A 20,421-nucleotide genomic window follows, 5' to 3' on the forward strand; every position below is an offset into this window, starting at 1 on the left:
TAGGCCTGGCAGGTTTGTGTATGTTTGTGTGAACATGGTTATTTGCGATCTAGATGGGCTCCTGCTGTCTCTTCAGATTTTTTTTGTTGTGTAAAGAGCAAAAGACTCAGTAGTGGAGCTGGGTGGGAAGCAGTTTTCATGTCCTGTGAGAATTGGAGAGTTTTAAAAAAACAATCCCCATTCTGAACTGGGATAAATTGTCAAAATCTCCAAAATTTTCACAAACTGAAAAGACTCCCCACCCCCTCCCCCAAATTTGAATCAGGTCAATCAAAATGTTTTGACAATTTCTAAATGTTTGGCTTCAATTTTGACTTTTTATTGTAAATTTACTTTAAATTTAGAAATAAAAATCATTTCAAACCAAAAAACCTCAGGACTTTTAGTTCTAAAAATGTCAAAACAGGATATTTCTACAATCTCTAAACATGTTTCCAGTGTATCTTGATGCAGGAAATTAGTCAAAACTGGCCCTTTCCAGCAAGTGGTTTCAGCTTTGGTAAAATTTGCATTTTCTGGTGAAAAGGGTTATGTTAAAAAATATCCTGGCCAGTTCTACTCTCCCCCAGGCTTTGGTCATAGATGAGATGCCAGCTACTCCCATATGCCACTCACCCAGCTCATGGCAGAGGTGGTTCAGGAGGGGAGGAGATGGTAAGGTGAGGGGAGCAGGGTTCACTGCAGGAGACTTTAGGCTCATGTCCTGTCATATTATTTTAATACTCATTATCAGTTGGCTCAGCTGTAATTTTGCAGCTTTGTTAAACCATTACATCGGCTGCTGCAAACAGCCTCCAGTGGAAGTGAACAGGACTCCCTTTGACTTCACTTGGAGTTGGGCCTGTATTTATTCCAGTGCTGAATGCACCACCACCCCTGCCCCCGATTGAGAAAGGAGCAGCAATAACTTGGAAATTCAAAATGACAAAGTGTCGTATTGGGGCTCAGCTATTCCAATGTATAATACAGCTTGGACCCACTTTGCACTCATGTGAACAAGTGCAGCCCAGCGCCCCTGAGCCAAAGCTCCCTGAGAACCCCCGATTTGCGCACATGCATTGGCGGGAGGGATGTGCAAAACAATGTGCTTGAAAAAATGCCTTAAGTCAGGGGTGAGCAAACTTTTTGGCCCAAGGGCCACATCAGGGTATGGAAATTGTATGGCCGGCCATGAATGCTCACGCAATTTGGGGTTGGGATGTGGGAAGGGGTGAGGGCTCTGGCTTGGGGTGTGGGCTCTGGGGTGGGGATGAGGGGTTGGGGGTGCAGGAGGGTGCTCTCGGCTGGGACCAAGGGGTTCTGAGGGTGGGAGGGGGATCAGGGCTTGGGCAGGAAGTTGGGGCATGGGAGGGTGTCAGGGGTACTGGCTCCGGGTGGTGCATACGTCAAGCAGCTCCCAGAAGCAGCTGCATGTCCCCCCTACGGCTCCTACGTGGAGGCGTGTCCAGGCAGCTCTGCACACTGTCCTGCCTGCAGCCACCACCCTTGCGGCTCCCATTGGCTGCAGTTCCAGGAGCCACGCGGAGCCACAGCAGGCGTAGAGCGGGGCAAGCTCTGACTCCGCTCCCCAGCTGGAGTGCCGGAGCAGGGCAAGCTCCGTATCCTGCTCCCAGGCAGGAGCTCGAGGGCCGGATTAAAGCATCTGAAGGGCCAGATGCAGCCCCTGGGCTGTAGTTTGCCCACCTCTGTCTTAGGTGCTTGTTACCAGTGGAATTTAGTGCTGAATTAACACAGAGACCTGCATGTTCACCCCCCTCCCCCGATTTGATGCTGATTGTGCTCACAAGCATGGCTGTGCACAAATTTTGTGTGTGAAGTTGTATGGTTGCTATTGATTTTGCACACACAGCACAGGTGTACCACCACCTTCTTGTGTGGCTTTGAGGCTGTTGACCCTGAGCGTATGATTAGATCCTAGATCATCCTAAGCTGTGCTCTGTGCTCTTGGCAGGACGGCAGTAGACCCTGATTGTCAGCATGGGGCCAACATTCTCTTGTCTTGGTGCTGCTTTCCCAGAGGAGAGTTTTTATTTCACTGAGAAACATCAAAGTCCACCAGATTTTTTCATGTGAAATGATTAAAAACTGCCCTGCGTCCCTGGTGTTTGTGTTTGGAGGCAAGAGGCCTTTGACATGAGTGGAATCCAGGGGCTGAAAGATTCTTTAACTCCTCTCTGGATTTTACGTCAGAGCCCACCACCTTAAAATTACTCTGCAATCACTCATGAGACACAGAATCCCCAGCACAAAGACACAAATTAAACACACAGCAACCCATGTCAAAACCACCCTGGGAATTGACGGCTGTGACGTTTGCCGGGCCGAGCAGGGTCCTCGGGCATAGGCTGTCGCTGATAATGGTTGGCCAACCCAGAAAGGCAGGGCACCTGCTCACTTATTATTGCTGTTATAGAGCCCGAGTTGCTAGGCAAGATTGATGTTAAGGTCCCCTGTTGCTTAGCAACTGCCTGAGCCTGATGTTGCTTTTGGAAGTTGGTGACGGTTTGACAGCAGGAGATGCCATTCAGCTCTCTACATCTTGCTGGGTTGGGCTGGGTTGACTTAGGCACTGCTGGAGATTTCTCCCTCGCCTTTCTCTGTCACCTTTATTCTGAGAGTTAATCAGCAGATAGAAAATCACAAGACAGAAAGAGGCTAAATTCACTGACTATATTATTGGCAGAAAAGGATTAACTTGTCTCTAAAGAGGAATGAAAGTACATGCTCAGGAAGGTAACTAAGTGTTTTACAAGCGTCTCTTTGGTACTTCGTGTCCTTGGGTGTAGAACAAATTCAGTCTAATTTTGCCATTGTCCGTAGGAACAGAAGCAGATTGTCTCCAGCACTCACTCAGCTGCAGACTGAGAACCCCACGCACCTGAGACGGCCAGAAGCCAGGGATACTCGCTCTGGGGGCTTCACTATAATCTCTAACTGAGCTCCCTAAAAGAGGGGTCTTTTTTGAGGGAAAGTCTGATGCACCCACACCTCCCCGCTGCTCCCTCTCTGTCTCTCTTCTACACAACAGTACTTGGGAGGCCAAAGGGCTTGAAAATGGCATTCATACCCAGAGGAGTGGACAGTGCTTCAGGCCTTAGCTACCTTCCCTTCCTCCTGATCCCATGGCAGTAGCTGAATGTTATTGGGGATCAATGCGCTTTTACAGCTCGCTGAGGCGATGGGAACTTTATGGTGAACGATGCCGTGTCTTGAAAGTGACACAGGCGTTTGGTAGAAGTTGTTCACTTAGAGGGATTTTTGTTCCTGATGCACTGCTGTCAGAAGTGAAATTTAATGGATCCCATGAGATGGGCCTGAGCCCTAGCTTTTCCCACCAGCTGGGCCGGCTCTCATCTGAATGAAGAGTCTGAAGGCTTCTCAGCTTTCTGCCTTCAGAGAGGTGCAGAACAGATTACCCTCAGAGAGTGGCCACCGCTGGAGACAGGACACCAGACATGGTGGACCAGTGCTCTGAGGTGATTCAGAGAATCCTCTCTTAGATGCCCAGCTGATGTGTTGTGCTCATGTACTGCTGACAGACCCTGGTCATCAGTGGGCAGGATTGAACTTGGGACCTGTGAAGCTTGGTGTACGAGCCTCTACTGCATGAGCTAAAAGCCCCCTGGCTCTTAGCTAAGGCTGCAGCAGACTCATTCATCTCTAATGACTAGTTTACACTGGCAACACTAACGCGCTTGTGTGGTCACGGCTCTAAAAAACCCACCTCCATGCTGGGCATAGTGCCCAGTGCTGGGGCACTGTTTACACTGGCAATTTACAGCGCTGCAACTTGCTGCGCTCAGGGGTGTGTTTTTTTAACACCCCTGAGTGAGAAAGTTGCAGCGCTGTTAATTGCCAGTGTAGACAAGCCCTAAGTGGTCATGGTGCTACTAGAGGGAACAGAACACCACACCCAGGAGGTGTGTCGGTTACCCTCACATGTTCCAGGTCAAACAGATCATTTGGGGTTGGGAAGGAATTTTCCCCAGCTCAGATTAGCAGGAACTGGGGGGAGGGGGGCAGGAATTCAGTTTCCTTTGCAGCGTGGGGCAGAGTTTGCCTGCTAGGACATTGGTGGTGCCTGGTTCTCTCCTGTGCTGTCTGCAGCACACAACAGCTTAGTCTCTGGAGGGCTGAAATGCTGTGCTGTAAATGCTAGTCATCAGATGCACTGTAGAGGCTGTGATGTTACACTCCATATTCTTCACAGAAATACAGTTATGAATATGGCATAACTAAGGTATACTTTATGCAAGATGGCTCATGTAAGATATCATTGGAAAGGTTATGATTTACTGAATGTGATTATCCAATATGTATGCATGAATCATTTCTGTATCTGAAGTTAGGAATATTGACTATAACAATTACAACTGTGTGTGTACTTGGGGAAATGCCCACTAGCCAGTAAGCAATCAGCCTTAATGGGCCATTAGAAAAAGACCATGAGTCTTTGAAGATGGCAGGGAGGTTAATCTGGACTCTTCTCCATTGCCTACCCAAGAAGAAAGATGGCTGAAAGTGCCTGGGGGGACAAAGGAACTAACCTGAGGGGAAAGGCAGGAGTCAAGAAGAAATAACTGGAACTCTAAGCTACAGAAACTCTGCAACTTGCCTACAATAATATTTAGGGTGAGAAATTACTTCTTGAAACCAGACTCTAAGATCTTACGCTTAGTATGCATGTTTTGTTTTATTTGCTCAGTAATCTGCTTGTTCTGTTTGCTATCCCGTATAATCACTTAAAATCTGCCTTTTATAGTTAATATTTATTATTACACCCAGTTTGTGCAATTTCAAACTGGGGGTGGGCGGGCAAGAAGTTGTGCATATCTCTCTCCACATTGAAGGAGAGGGAAAATGTTTGAGCTTGCGCTGTGCAGATCTTTCTATACAGCACAAGACAGTATTATTTTGGGTTTATTCCCCAAAGGGGGATGCACATGAGGGCTGGGTGAATCCTCTCACACAGAGCTGACTTCAGTCTGGGACTGGCTCTACCTGTGTGTGTGCTGCAAGAGGCTGGAGAGCCTAAATCAGCAAAATGGAGAGGGAATCCAGGCTGGTGGAGCTGGAGGGGGTCAGTGAAACCCCATTAAATCAGGTGGCATCCCAGAAGTGGGGTCTCACCTATCACAGAGGTATCTGGAGGAAAATGCAAGGGCTTGTACTATACAGCAGGTTGGACTAGATGATCTGATGGTCCCTTCTGGCCTTAAACTCTATTTTCTTCTGCAGGTAGCTCTTGTATGGGTATGTTCATCTCTTGGCATTTGTGTTCTCAACCCAATGGGCAAGAGGGGCTTAACATTTAGAAATAAAGGATCAATTAAAAATTAACTATTGGCTACAGTAGCTTTTAGTAAAAGAAGAATAGCCTGAAGAGAGGGCTCTCGGTTCAGACATTTAAGTGAATTCAAGCAACAAGCAATTTGCGTTCATTACGATCCAGTCACTATAGGTGTTCAAGGCCTGATTAGATGGAAAGAATGTATAGGGCAATTCATGCTTGCAGCAAGGGCTGAGACGAGTGAGTCAGCAGTATTCTTCCAAGCTTACCACCTATGATGATGCCGTGTCAGTCAGATGATGCCATCCAGTAACCATTTAGGCAGTGAGGGTTTAATGGGACAAGGAATAGGTGATTTAGGAAAACTCTTGTAGCAATGTGTCTGGGAACCGAACTGATGCAATTAAAAACCTCAGATGCAAAAAAAGAAAAAAATTTTTTTTTTATTATCACCATTATCAACATTTGTCCTTAGCTTAACACTGAATTGTAAATCACTCATCACATATTGTCTGAATAAAACCTACAGACAGGCAAAAAGTACAGGAGAATCCTCCCTTCGCTAGAACTGACTATCCAATGAGATGCACTGAACACTGGGCGCCAAGAGTTACACCTCACTTCACGTACTACAGCGTTGGTCTGGACAGTACAGTCTGCTGCAAAGGCTTCCAGCCAAGGGAGTCCATACACCTTGCAAACAATGAAACGTGGGAACATTGGAAAAGGGACCCTCTCGGAGTCACAGAGAAGCGGGATGCCAGCCTTCCAGCTGTTTACAAGTGATCACATGTACTCTCTCCTCCCCTGCAGTGACATCATGGCTAAGATTTAACTGACTCATGTCAATTACATTTAGGAAAAATACAGAGAGAGGGAGAGTTGCAAAGACACAAATTGCAAGTAGAGGCCACTGAAAGCCAATAGGAGTGAGGCAGTGGAACCCTGTGGCTCCTTGCTGGTTATGAACAGAGAATTTTGGATACTTCAGAGACATTTAATGATCCCCAGCAATAATTTAATCCTTAGTCCTAGATTAAGGGTCAGATTTTGCAGCACTTATTCCCATAGATAATCCTTACTTGACTAATCAATTGGGTCATTTGCATAGCAGCTGCAGCAGGATCAATCCATGAGAGTACATACATACACTAGAGAATTTTGCAGTTGGTTTTCTGCACAGAACATTAAGCAGCTGCAGCAGTACTACCAACAGTGTAAACTCCACAGCAGGCTGCCACTACCACCAAATCACCCAGCCCTGCTTGGAACAGCTGCGCTGGTGCTGAAAAACAGCTGTGTGATATCTCCGAGTAGATAAGGCCCACTGCCAGGATTCTGGCAGTGAGGTCAGCCCTAGGGTGGAAAGCGTGCCTCATGTCACAATTCTGGGCTCATGCCCCAAGCTGTCAGGCTCTGGCTGCTGAGCTTGTCCCCAGGGAAAGGTGTACTCCAGGCCCGTAGGCCCTAGCTGGAGCCATGGTCAGCCCCTACTCTTCCTGCCCATTTAGAATAAGGTTTGGGAACCTAGAGCTGGGGATTTTGGGCTGAAGATCTGAGCCCAAAAGCAAATTTCCACAGGGAAAGTGGGGGAGCACAGCAAAAAACAGAGAGAGCGAGAGCGCTCCCATTTCAATCTACTTTAGCCCCTTTCATTTGCATGGCATTTGAGCCTATGGGATCAGTGCTATATTTGCTAGATGCTCCTATCTCCCATTAATACTGACCCCAATGGCAATTACAGTGGAAGATCCTGCCACTGATCTGAATACAGAGCTGCCGTGGGGGCACTGCAGTTGGATCTGGTTCACTCACCAATGGGGCAGTGCATCCCCCTATGCTTTTTAATTCAAAACAGTTTCGCAAGAAGCTGCCTCCATCTTTGATCCCGAGGATGAAGGTGCCCTGCAGCCTTGCATTCTCACCCTGCTTGGGGATGACAGCAGTCCCTGCGCGGAGAAGGCCAGGGCTATACATTTTAACTAACTTGCTGGATATTTCTCCCCTTGCGGCATTAGAAATCGTCAGTGGCTTCATGGTGGGTCAGGCGCTAGCTAACAGGAACGGCCCTTTCATGTTCTCGGGCCTGGATTACCCCTCTCCCCCCACCACATACAATTCACACTGTTTCCAGCCTCTAAATATTTCAAAACATTCAGTTTTAGAACAATTCATTGAAACAGAAAAATAGCAGCTTTAGTAGATCAGAAATGTAACCACCTTGGGGCAATTTTTTAAAGTATGTAGGTGCCTAAAATGATCCTAATAGGCACCTATGGGAGTTAAGACACTAGATGCCTATCTCGCTCATCAGGTGCCTAAATGCCTTTAAAAATATGGCCCTGGAGTCCTGTGCTGTAGCCTTTACTCAGCTAACAGAGCTTGGTTTCAGTGGGGATGTCACCTGAGTAAAGACTGCAGGATTGGTCCCTTTGATAGGCTGCTGCTCACTGCATGGTGGGTGGACTTCGTCCCCAGCACTGGGCTGCCCCTTGAATCCTAGGCAAGGTCCCCGGATCTGGCGTACAACAGATAAGCCCTTTTCTCACCAGTGAACTCATCTCACAGCCAATACTATGTAAATGCACAGTCCAGCTGTTTACACTGCAGAGTTTTGCTTTTAATGTTCTAGCTTTGGCTGTATTTCTAGATATGGTAAGTCACAAAGGGATGAATAGTTGGGTCCTAAACTGTATTTGCTGGTGCTCTGTAAGGTGCTGGCTCCTCTCTGCCTCCTCCTTGGTTTCAGAGGCTACACTGCATTAAATGAAACTAAAGCTACAAGGAATTCTCTCCTGGCTGTTAATTTTCCAGGTTAGCATGCGTATACATTATGTGTAAATATAGACTCTTTCAATAAACCCCCTTCGTATCTGGCCCAAATTCAGCCACGGTGCAAGTGGATGCAGCTCCACTTTACCTGCTTATCCTTTGTCTGAATTTGGCCCTTCATCTTTTTCAGTGTAGCTGCTATAATGTGTGTATCTTTTGAACAATACAACCATGGTACTTTGCATTTACAGTGCTCTTTACAGCTTCCAGACACTGCCCAAATAGCAGCCAGTTAATGTTCCACTAGTCATTGGGGCTCCCAGTGTTATTCTGCCAGGTTCTGCAGTCTACCTAGGCAGCAGCTTGGCGATTTTTAAATCAACATGGGGACTTCTTCATGAAGTACCCGATGGCCTGCAAAATCTACACGTATTGAGTTTGGATTCTCTGTTGAGAATTGTATTTGATACATTATATCTTGAATTTAAAGTCAAAACATTCTTAAAAGCTAACAGAGCCCTGTTTCTGACAGCTTGGAAAGTCATTAAATCAACCCAGCATTATTTAACTTGCTGTGGAACTGCACAGACTATTCTGTCACTAATTTATACATTAACCCATGTTATACTTTACAAAGGTGCATTCTCTCTCCATCTTCGGTGGAATTTTTAATGGACAAATACCATAAATGAAAGGGACAACACCCCCACCCAGAGCCTTCAATGAACAGCTCCATATGCTACTCCAAAAAAACCTCCCTGTAGTTTGCCTGTGGTATTATAAATGAAACAGGCAGCTAGAGAGCAGAATTGGCACAACCCTAGAACGAAAAGCTCTGTGCAGTGGTGGGGGCTGCAGTGGCAGTGGAGAAACAGTCTCATCAAGTTACAATTGCAAATAGTCCAAGAAAATCAGGGAGACTGAAATATTCATAAAGTTTATCCTCAAAGTATTTTAAAAACTGTAGTATGAAGTCACCTACAGTTGCATTTCATTCTTCATCAAAAGATCTTTTTTCAATGAGCAAATTTGTTTACGCAGAGTCTATATTGTAATGAATGTTTCTCACATGGCAATAGGCCAATCTTCATTTTTATTAACCATATATTCTAAATTAATATGGATCTTTTCAGAAGTGATGTATTTAATAAGACAGTTATCTACTGTTATCAACAATATGTACTACAGCCTGCAAGTCACAATCTGTGCACATTAAATGGAATATATTATTGCTTGTTAGCCTATTTAGACTCTCTTTATAAAAAGATTTTTATACAGAATACAGGGTTATGACAAAACTAGCTAAGTAGTTTTCATCTTGAAAATACTACATCAATTTCTTCAACAAAGGCTTGGATAGCAGCTGAGACTTTATGAACAGTAACAAATATTTCTAACAATTCAATGATCAGTTTACAGAACGTTCTATAGGACTCTTTCCTGGTAATTATTTACATATGCGCTTTTTTTTTTTTTTTGAAAAAAGTTGATAAAATATAACATGGAACATATGACTCAAAAGAACTTCATACCAAGATCATAAAACATTTTTGAAAATGCTAAATTATGTCAGTTAAAAATCATACATTTTGTCTTTAAAGAAAAATATTTCTCCTGTTGTAAAATATTAATAAGTGTGTAATAAACTAACTTAAAATGAATTTCATAAAAAGTTGTCTTTCTGTCCACACATTACCAAACATGCTTTGGTCGAGATTCTGCCAACTGCTTCAACCTTATAAATAGTTCCTTTATACGAACTAGTGACAGTCTGACGCCAGAAAACCTACAACTTTTAAACAGTACCTTGATAAAGGATCCAGTAATTAAGAACATTAAATATATATAGTCACTCAAAGAATTCAGTGATTTTCCTTCAAAAATCCTTTGCCAAGAAGTTGGGATGCATAGGTTGGGCAGGCAGCCCAAAGTTTGCTTAGCCCTGATCCTGCAACTGGATCCACACAGACAAACCCTTATGCTTGGATCCATGGAGGTGCTAGAATCTGAATCAATGGATTCAACTACAAGATCAGCACCTTATTTTGTCTCTATATCATGCCAGCTGGGTCAGGGCAAGGAGAAAGCAATGCCAGGAGATTGGAAAAAAATCACATTTTGGCCTGAAGAAGCCAGGACTGATCACAGAGTCACAACTTCAGTGTGTTCACACTACAAACAAGGGAAATCTGTACAACGGGTTTCAGTTCCAATATTCTGCTCTCCTTGTTCATGAAATTCTCATCAGGAAAGGTCATTTTGCCCTTAGGGATATAACCATCATCACTTCCTTAAAGCAAAAGGATAGATAGCAAAGAAGGTAACATCCAGGGATTGACCCCCCATTCCTTTTGCAATTGAACCTCCCATGAACGTTAAGGGCAGCTTTAGGTAGGGAAGAAATGGAGAATTAGCCCTGTGCTGAGCACACAATAATCTGTCCCCATACCCACCCCTCATCTTTACTCAGATCAAAAACATTATCAATTCCTTTGCTTAAAAACAAAACATAACTAACACCTAGATTTAAGACACAAAACAACTGTTTTGTCTTTCACAAGTGGACCTTTGTTCAGGTTTCAGATGCTAGCTGCTCTAGTCAAATGCTACTTTAACAAACTCTAAGTGACCAGGGCAAAAGTTAGAGCTACCATATCACATTATCTTAGAGAGAGACTGTCAGGTCAAATCTGACCAAAAAGTTTAGTTTTCCAAAAATCAACTTTTCCAAGTGTAAGACCCTGCTGAACTCTCCATCACTTGGAGTCCTTAAATCAAGACAGGATACCTAGCTACAAGATTTTCTCTATAACTACATATTATTGAGCTCAATGCAGGAAGTACTGGGTGAAACTGTCCCACCTGAGGCATGCAGGAGGTTTTGCTAGAAAGCTAGAGATGATGATAATGATTCCCCCTGGCCTTAAGCTCTTTGATTGTGAACCATTAGAAGGGTTTCTGTGATTTGTTTTGTTTTAATTCCAGTGAAAAACATTTTTATTTGCTGTAAATACAATCCTTGAGTGTTTGAAAAACTCAGACACTGTAGCATTCCCCTTGTGCACGAGAAACCATAAAACTGACTAGTCTATTATCACTATCTAAGCTGTGAGAAATGCAGAAGATAAGCAAGACAGCGTAAAATAGATGGTTAACACAGCTTTCAATTGTAATAATGTCTGGTGTTAATAAAACACAGAAGAGAAAATATATATTTTTAAAAATAGGAGTTTTAACCTGACAGTGACCTTTTAATGTGATAACAAACACAAACAAGACAGTCTATAGCGTTGAGTAGTCCTATATTTAACTAAACGAATCACATTTGAGCTTGCGGAGTTTTTGGAGGAGGTGGGATCCCAAAATGTGGGATTTGCTATTCACGGAGGAATTGAGGTTTCCAACTGCCAATCCCAAAAGGAGATTTCTTGAGATGCTTTTTGGCATATTTATTCCTCCCACTCCCAATCAAAACATGTGGGGAAAAACGTTGCATGCCTCTTACTGGACACAGGTAAAATGTTACTAACTAGTTATACAGGTAGATAGTATCCAAACAAAATACCCAGATAAAATTTTCAAAGCAACTGAAGATAAAACCCCTGTAATTCAGTTTTCAGGTTTGGAATGTGTTTATAATTTTCCCATAGTCCTTTTAAAGACATAGTTATTAAAAGATCCAGTGCTACAAACCACTAAATCTACCTAATCTAATCTAGTTCATACACACATTGTACAATATTGCCTAGTACTTACTATATACCAAGAGGAAAAGGTGTTGACTTGAATTACAGTAAATGTGCTTTTTTTAAAAAAAGCATGCAACAAACTTTCTTTAGCTAATATATAGAAATTGCCTAATACAGTTAGAAAAAATAATTAGACTGAGGCTAGAGACATATTTGTCAAAGGAAATTAAGAGATCGGACTGAAATGTTGGAGCTTGTCATTTTAAGACTCTTAAAATTCTCAGGTTTATGTACTCTCCCTCCCCCAAACATTACAGCAATTTTTACAAAGCATATTGTTGGGTCCATTATTTTTGCTACTATTCTTTTATTATTAATATTGCTATTATTTCAGAATCATTTTAAATCCCTCAGATATAACCATAAGCAGCTATGTTCTCCATCTTATGCAACTTCATGCTTTATTCTTACTTATTTGTGGTCTGCATGGAGAAACTGTCAGTGTGTTGCAGTGACAGGTCAGGAATCCGTTGGCTCCTAAACATTACAGGGGACCTCAGATTCTTAAATCACAGAATAAAATACTTCCTTGCACCTAAAATAGCAAACCACTTTGAGACAGCAGTCAAGTCTTCATTAAAAATTACAAGAAAAACCCCTAGTAGAAAAAGCTTAACTGCCACGAACTCTTTGAGATACTCCGGACTCCTAAAAATGCTCCACAGTTTTGGGGAATGGGTGTCTCCAAGCATAAGATTTTGAATCACCTGAATGATCTAATATATCTAGAGAAATACCCCACTAATCTAGCACATGTGACTGTTTGAGAAAGCTGCTCTCTGCTTAGCAGCTGATAGAATGTACAGTACTTCTCTTTACTGCATTAACCTACAGGATTTGCTCTACAATTAACATCTGATGCACCTTTTTGCTGTTCTTAATCAACAAAATATACATGCTGTGACTACTACGTCTGTTAGATTTCCCCAACTGCTCTCCTGTGCCTGTACTTTGGGGAAGGCATCCTCCTCCTGTGGTTCACTTGACAATGCCTGTGTGTTAATGGGATTGCCTTAAGCAACACAATTTTTTATTTTATTTTTTTTTAAAGAGAGGAGAGACATGTGCTCATTAGCACCCCTTCTTGGGTGGCAAACTGAGGTTTTTCTTTGCTACACCCTCCTTCCCTGTAGTAAAATAAAATGGTATTATTTCAGGTCAGTTCATAGCATGGCGTGTTAGCAGAGGAAGGTGGCACTTCACAAGATACGTACCCAGAAAGAAGGAACAGAATGCAGAAGCTAGAAACCACCATGATGGAGGAATGAGCAGCAAAAACTATGGGGGTTTGTAAATTGTGAAATGTCATATCTGACAATGTGCTAGTAAATCACATCTCAAACTGCAAGTCTGATGTTTGACTCACATTTCCAGTGACCAGAATTGCAGCTAATTAGTTAGCTCGCCTCCTCCATTAGAACTGTCCAGTCTAACCAAAGCATACTCCACTTGTATTCCCATCGAACATGCTTCAGCAGCAGTGTTAGCCAGTACTGTATTAAAGACACTTGCTGGTAATTTGGCAGAGTTTAAAACCATGGCAACAATCGTTTTATAGCTAACACGATTCTTTGATGTGGAATTTTTTCTAAAGATAGTTGTAGTTCCTTTTTTTTTTTTTATGGATTTGTAAGGAGATAGATCTTATAAAAAAAAATCCTGTGAAACGGTCCATTCCTGCTCTTTTCAGATCAGATGTTTGCTTTCGAATCTTTCAGGCATTGTCAAAAAAAATTCTATGTTTTATGAATTTCTAAAACAAAGTTAAGAAAAATATCTTCCCTGCTCAAAAAAATAAAATAATAATGCTGCAATTTTTTAGGGTTAATACTGATCTGAAACAAGGGTGCATGAATGACACCCAGAGAAGTGAAACAAGAGGTCTATGTATAATTTCACAACTAGGACTCATGCCCCGTGGCACCTGCTACTTGGCTGGAGAGAGCATACGGCCCTCCCCCTTGTCTTCTGTCTAAGGTCACTCTTCCAGCTCCTCAAGAACTGATTGAACATGCAATGCACTTGAGGTCAGAGTTCCAGCAAACAAAACCTTGACAGCATGTTTAAAAAACAGAAGCAGTTCCCCCCTTCCTTGCTCATTAAGACCTGTCACAGCAGGGTCCCACTGTGCTCTCCAAGGAAAGCTGTGAAGACTGGCGCAGAAGCGGACCTGTAGTGGGATCTACCATCGAGGAGGTAGGGAAAAGCTTGTACCAGCCAATTGCTAAAGTTGACAAATCCAGTTCTTCCAAGAGAACCCTGGCAACTCCCATGAAGTGTTTGCGCTCCATGCGTCCATAGTTCCCCCAGACTATCACCTTGGAAATGAGAGGGCGGGGGTCACAGTTAGTTCTCAAGTAAAGAGCAGCAGGAGATTCATACTTTCGTTTTTAAAAAAGAAAGATTCACACTGAGCCAGATCCAAAGCCCATTCGAGTAAATGCAAAGACTCCCCTGGACTTTTATGGGCTATGGATCAGACATCCAGTTTTTACATCATGGAAAATGCAGTCCTAAAATTTCACACCTTGCCACACCCCATTCAAAATATTAAGAGACTTTAGAAAAAGTGTTGGACTTGTGCTATAAAATCCCTGACTGCTTCTATTAGGCCCCAAGTTTATTTTTTGATATGGTTTTGCAAAGCTTAATATAAGATTTATTTCCCCCAGAAAAAAAAATGTGCATGCACACAAGTTTGTGTGTATTTTGTCTTGGGTTTAAATATTCTGCAGAGTTTGCAACAAACCCTGGAACATTGGACAGAGACATCAAGTCTCTCTGTGCCTCATTTCCCCATCTGTAAAATGAGGATACCAGTACTTACTTTCTCCTACCCTTGTCTGATTAGGCCCTGATCCTGCCAGCTGATCTGCACAATCCCGTTAACAAGAATCTCAGCGAAAAATAATTTTTTAAAGATATTGAATTCATTCTCAGAGCTGAATCTTTCAGCCAGAGCTCAATTAACTCTCCTTAGTAGCAGTGAGAAGAGACAGTAGGTCTGCAAATCAAGCGTGGATCTAGAGGAACAATCTGGCCCCATATATTCCATTTTTCTTTTAGCTTTGCATCAGCCTGAAGCTTGAAAACACAAACAAGACCAGATGCTCATTTCTCCTTCAAACTGTTTGAGTCATTTAAGCCTTTTTTAGGAGTGGAAGAATCGGGGGGGGGGAAGTCTAGTGATTTTAGACATGTTTGGATCTGCTTAAATAAGGGCCAGATTCTGATACACGAACTCACATTGAGCAGTACCAGGACTACTCCGATAGGAATCAGTGGAATGATTCCTGGAGTAAGATACCAAACAATGCAAGGAAGGGTGACAAATAAAGTGCCAATTTTAAAAGTACAAATATCCTAGGCACTTAGTCAGCTCCCTGATAAGTCTCTCCTGTGCAAGCATCCTGTACTTGAATTGGATGTTCATGCAAGTTTCATCACATTGTAATTCAGGGGGCAGTATACTTGTTTATATTTAAGTTATCTTTTGTGCAAGCATTACCATGGAAATTGAATAGACTGAATGTCACAGAAGAGGCCTGCTGAGAGAGAAGGCAGAAACGGGTCCACTGAACTGGAAAAACCATGGACAGACACTAGGTGTCAGAGAATTAAGTAGCAGCACCAAGAGCAAGCTCCACATTTGCTTTTGCATCCAGGTCTTGTGAAACATAACATATGGTGATGACATATGGTTACTCACCTGGAGAACAGACCAGAAGCTACGGATTAGCAAGCTAGCTCTGCAAGACAAGATGCATGCTTGGAGTTACATGGAGAGAAAGGGGAACAGACGGGGAAGAAAGTCTCCAAGACTACAAGGAAGATCTAATGAAAAAGGGCTGACAAAGACACAGGCAGCGGTGAAAGCGGAATCACACTTACAATGCAATGGATGGTACAACAGGTGCAGTAAGGGCCATCAGCAGCGAAACAAACAAGCAAACTGGAAGCTTGTGCACAATCAAAATGGTCCCATTTGGTTCCAAGACAGAGGTGATCAGAGACCTCAGAGTGAGGCCTCAGTTCTGCAGAGGAGGAGATGATGATGATGATGATGAGCGTGATGATGATGACTGAAGATGAATGGTGCCATCTGACTAATCCCTAGCAGCTGCCAGCTTCCTCCCATAGTCTCTGTATTAGCAGAATATTGCAGCTTTCTCATGGCAGAGCTGCTGCCTCACCTGTAAGGTATCAGTAATGGGGAGGGGAGAAGATACATGCCAAATTAAGTCAGATTATTATTCAGAGAGCTAGAATTCAGGGGAGCTAGACACTGAAGTCAGTGGTTTGGCTGGGGTATAAATTAGCATAGAATTCTACTCCTATTTTTATTCTTTTTGAATAAGCTACAATGAGACATTAAGCTGCCTTTTTTTTTTTTAAGTTACATAATTCAAGTGGAGCAGGCCTGGGAATAGTGGAACCACTGAGTTATGTCCAAGGATCCCACCCTGCTAGCTCTGCGTATGTCATTCCTGGAGTACTGCTCTCCTGCTAAGAGCCAACTATCTGGGCTATTCCCCAGCTAACAGTGCTGTAAGTGAAACATCTCAGAGGGCATCATCATTCTTTTGCCTTTGTTTAGTTACTTTTTGTTTGCAAATAGTTTTCACTGCCCCAGTCAGCAGTGATGGTTGTAGCTGGGCTTGTAGCTGTGACTAAGGTTACTAAATGACATGTGCTGTGGGGTGTCCTGCACAGCCATCGATCACCAAGAATTACTGACTGGCGAGGTGACTGCTAAGGCCATCATCCATCTTGTCAGACACATGGGGTGTGTGGAGTTTAAATCAGCATATAGAATGTTGGATACTTCCTGAATGTTTTCCACAGAAGCAACTGGTTCTCTATGACCATTAATCTCTTATGTGCACCTGGTGGGTGTGGGTTATTTTTTTTTTTTTTTTAAACACTAAAATTTAAAGAGGAGGTTGAGGACATGCAGCCTACGATAATCAGGATCCTGTACTGCATTGGGTTATGCTGGACTCATCACTTCTCATGGCGACAGTGACATGGACACCCTCCCACCTTACACTAGCCAGGAGAACGTGCCCTTTCTTCTCAGACAAGGACTTACCCTGGATCACAGTGGCTAAGTTGTTGCAGCTCACTCTACTTGGGGGTGAACGTGAAAGCCACACAGCAGCTGTACCTTGTAGAGCATGTGACAATGCATCTCCGAAGAACAAAAGCTGATGGTAGCCCATCCCACAGGTTTGCCTTGTACTCCACTGGCTTCCCCTCCTTTCTGGATTGACTTAAAATTCCTTATAATTTACAAAACTCTTCCTGGGCTTGAATCTGGCTACCTGAATGGCTGTCTGACCAGCATCCCTGAGCCATCAGCATGCTGCATGCCAGAGGAGCAATGTGGATGGAGAAGTTCAGGGTGCAATTCCAGAACTCTGGGGGCAGAGTGTTCTTGGCAGCAGGGTCCCAGCTGTGGACCTCCTTACTAGAGGAAAACAGGCTGAGCCAGACCCAATCATATTCCTAGCAAACTGCAAGCCCCACGTTTTTGCTAACACATTTCCCCAATAACATACCCAAGGGAGTTCGATGGCTGGGATGATGGGAAATGGGTTAGGCTAAAAGAGGTAAAAAACAAGGGTGATGTCATGCTAGGAGTCTACTACAGGCCACCTAACCAGGTGGAAGAGGTGGATGAGGCTTTTTTTAAACAAAATCATCCAAAGCCCAAGATTTGGTGGTGATGGGGGACTTCAACTATCCAGATATATGTTGGGAAAATAACACAGCGGGGCACAGACTATCCAGTAAGTTCTCGGACTGCATTGCAGACAACTTTTTATTTCAGAAGGTTGAAAAAGCTACTAGGGGGGAAGCTGTTCTAGACTTGATTTTAACAAATAGGGAGGAACTCATTGAGAATTTGAAAGTGGAAGGCAGCGTGAGTGAAAGTGATCATGAAATGGTAGAGTTCACAATTCTAAGGAAGGGTAGAAGGGAGTACAGCAAAATAGAGACAATGGATTTCAGGAAGGCGGATTTTGGTAAGCTCAGAGAGCTGATAGGTAAGGTCCCATGGGAATCAAGACTGAGGGGAAAAACGATTGAGGAGAGCTGGCAGTATTTCAAAGGGACACTATTAAGGGCCCAAAAGCAAGCTATTCCGCTGGGTAGGAAAGATAGAAAATGTGGCAAAAGACCACCTTGGCTTAACCACGAGATCTTGCATGATCTTAAAAAATAAAAAGGAGTCATATAAAAAATGGAAACTAGGACAAATTACAAAGGATGAATATAGGCAAACAACACAGGAACGCAGGGGCAAGATTAGAAAGGCAAAGGCACAAAATGAGCTCAAGCTAGCTACAGGAATAAAGGGAAACAAGAAGACTTTTTATCAATACATTAGAAGCAAGAGGAAGACCAAGGACAGGGTAGGCCCACTGCTCAGTGAGGAGAGAGAAACAGTAACAGGAAACTAGGAAATGGCAGAGATGCTCAATGACTTCTTTGTTTCAGTTTTCACCGAGAAGTCTGAAGGAATGCCTAACATAGTGAATGCTAATGAGAAGGGGGTAGGTTTGGAAGATAAAATAAAAGAAGAAGGAGTTAAAAATCACTTAGAAAAGTTAGATGCCTGCAAGTCACCAGGGCCTGATGAAATACCTCCTCCATTAGCTCCTTGAGTATTCTAGGATGCATCTGAGCCTCTAGCTATTATCTTTGGAAAATCATGGGAGACAGGAGACATTTCAGAGGATTGGAAAAGGGCAAATATAGTGCCCATCTATAAAAAGGAAAATAGAAACAACCCAGGAAACTACAGACCAGTTAGTTTCACTTCTGTGCCAGGGAAGATAATGGAGCAAGTAATTAAGGAAATCATCTGCAAACACTTGGAAGGTGGTAAGGTGATAAGGAATAGCCAGCATGGATTTGTAAAGAACAAATCATGTGAAACCAATCTAATAGCTTTCTTTGATAGGATAACGAGTCTTGTGGATAAGGGAGAAGCGGTGGATGTGGTATACCTAGACTTTAGTAAGGCATTTGATACGGTCTTGCATGATATTCTTATCAATAAACTATGCAAATACAACTTAGATGGGGCTACTATAAGGTGGGTGCATAACTGGCTGGATAACCGTACTCAGAGAGTAGTTATTAATGGTTCCCAATCCTGCTGGAAAGGTATAACAAGTGGGGTTCTGCAGGGGTCTGTTCTGGGACCAGCTCTGTTCAATATCTTCATCAACGACTTAGATATTGGCATAGAAAGTACGCTTATTAAGTTTGCAGATGATACCAAACTGGGAGGGATTGCAACTGCTTTGGAGGATGAGGTCATAATTCAAAATGATCTGGACAAATTGGAGAAATGGTCTGAGGTAAACAGGATGAAGTTTAATAAAGACAAATGCAAAGTGCTCCACTTAGGAAGGAACAATCCGTTTCACACATACAGAATGGGAAGAGACTGTCTAGGAAGGAGTACGGCAGAAAGGGATCTACGGGTTATAGTGGACTACAAGCTAAATACGAGTCAACAGTGTGATGCTATTGCAAATAAAGCAAACATGATTCTGGGATGCATTAATAGATGTGTTGTGAGCAAAACACAATAAGTCATTCTTCTGCTTTACTCTGCACTGGTTAGGCCTCAACTGGAATATTGTGTCCAGTTCTGGGCACTGCATTTCAAGAAAGATGTGGAGAAACTGGAGAGGGTCCAGAGAAGAGCAACAAGAATGATTAAAGGTCTAGAGAACATGACTTAAACTGCAGCAAGGGAGGTTTAGGTTGGACATTAGGAAAAAGTTCTGAACTGTCAAGATGGTTAAACACGAATAAACTGCCTAGGGAGGTTGTGGAATCTCCATCTCTGGAGATATTTAAGAGTAGGTTAGATAAATGTCTATCAGGGATGGTCTAGACAGTATTTGGTCCTGCCATGAAGGCAGGGGAGTGGACTCGATGACCTCTCGAGGTTCCTTCTAGCCCTAGAATCTATTAAATAAGTAGAGCAAGAAAATGAGAGAACAAGGGAGAAAGAGAGATAAGGAGTGGAGAGAGAATAGGAAGCAGGGAAACCTAGCACTGTGGGGAGGCAGAGAGAGACCACCTCCCTTGGATATGGGTAGTGCTAAATAAATTTGCATGGCACTTAGATACCAGAGTGATAAATACAATGGACAGACAGACAAAGTCAGGGACAGCTCCAAACACCAGCCAACCAAGCACATGCTTGGGGTGGGGCGGCGCTCGGGGTCTGTTTGGTTTGGCCGGGCAGTGCTGCGGGGGCGGGGGGGAGGGAAAGAGGCTTGGGTGGTGCGGCGCTCGAGGGGAGGGCGGGGGCTTGGGCGGCACGGCGCTTGGGAGGGGCAGGGGGCTTGGGCGGCGTGGTGCGGTGCTCAGGGGGGCGGGGGCTTGGGCGGTGCGGCAGTTGGGGAGGCGGGGTTTGGCGGCACGGCACTTGGGGGGCAGGGACTTGGGCGGTGCGGTGCTCGGTGGGGCGGGGGCTTGGGCAGCGAGGCGCTCGGTGGGGCGGGGTTTGGATGGGGTGGTGGGGGGCAGGGGGCTGTCAGGGGGCAAGAAGCGGGGGGGTCAGATAGGGGCAGGGGCCAG

The 20,421-nt window shown here is 43.7% G+C and overlaps 1 protein-coding gene across 3 annotated transcripts in view; it reads right to left on the bottom strand.

Annotated features, from left to right (window-relative positions):
• Positions 1-5,746: 5,746 nt before the first annotated feature.
• RIMS4 (regulating synaptic membrane exocytosis 4) overlaps positions 5,747-20,421 on the bottom strand; it is an 89,724-nt gene continuing 75,049 nt past the window's right edge. The window contains exons 6-7 of one of the 3 annotated variants that reach the window (XR_006573245.1): positions 15,703-16,004; positions 14,011-14,129 (exon numbers count right to left, since the gene is read on the bottom strand). Coding sequence is in view for 2 of the 3 variants with exons in the window: in XM_044986306.1 (XP_044842241.1) it covers positions 13,911-14,129 (219 nt within the window). In the remaining variant the exon portion in view is untranslated. Of the gene's footprint in view, positions 14,130-15,685; positions 16,005-20,421 lie in introns of those variants that run through there. The other 2 variants (XM_044986306.1, XM_044986307.1) reach the window with 2 other exon arrangements.

The sequence above is a fragment of the Mauremys mutica genome, chromosome 13, assembly GCF_020497125.1.
Source record: "Mauremys mutica isolate MM-2020 ecotype Southern chromosome 13, ASM2049712v1, whole genome shotgun sequence".
In the NCBI taxonomy this organism is placed as follows: Eukaryota; Metazoa; Chordata; order Testudines; family Geoemydidae; genus Mauremys; species Mauremys mutica.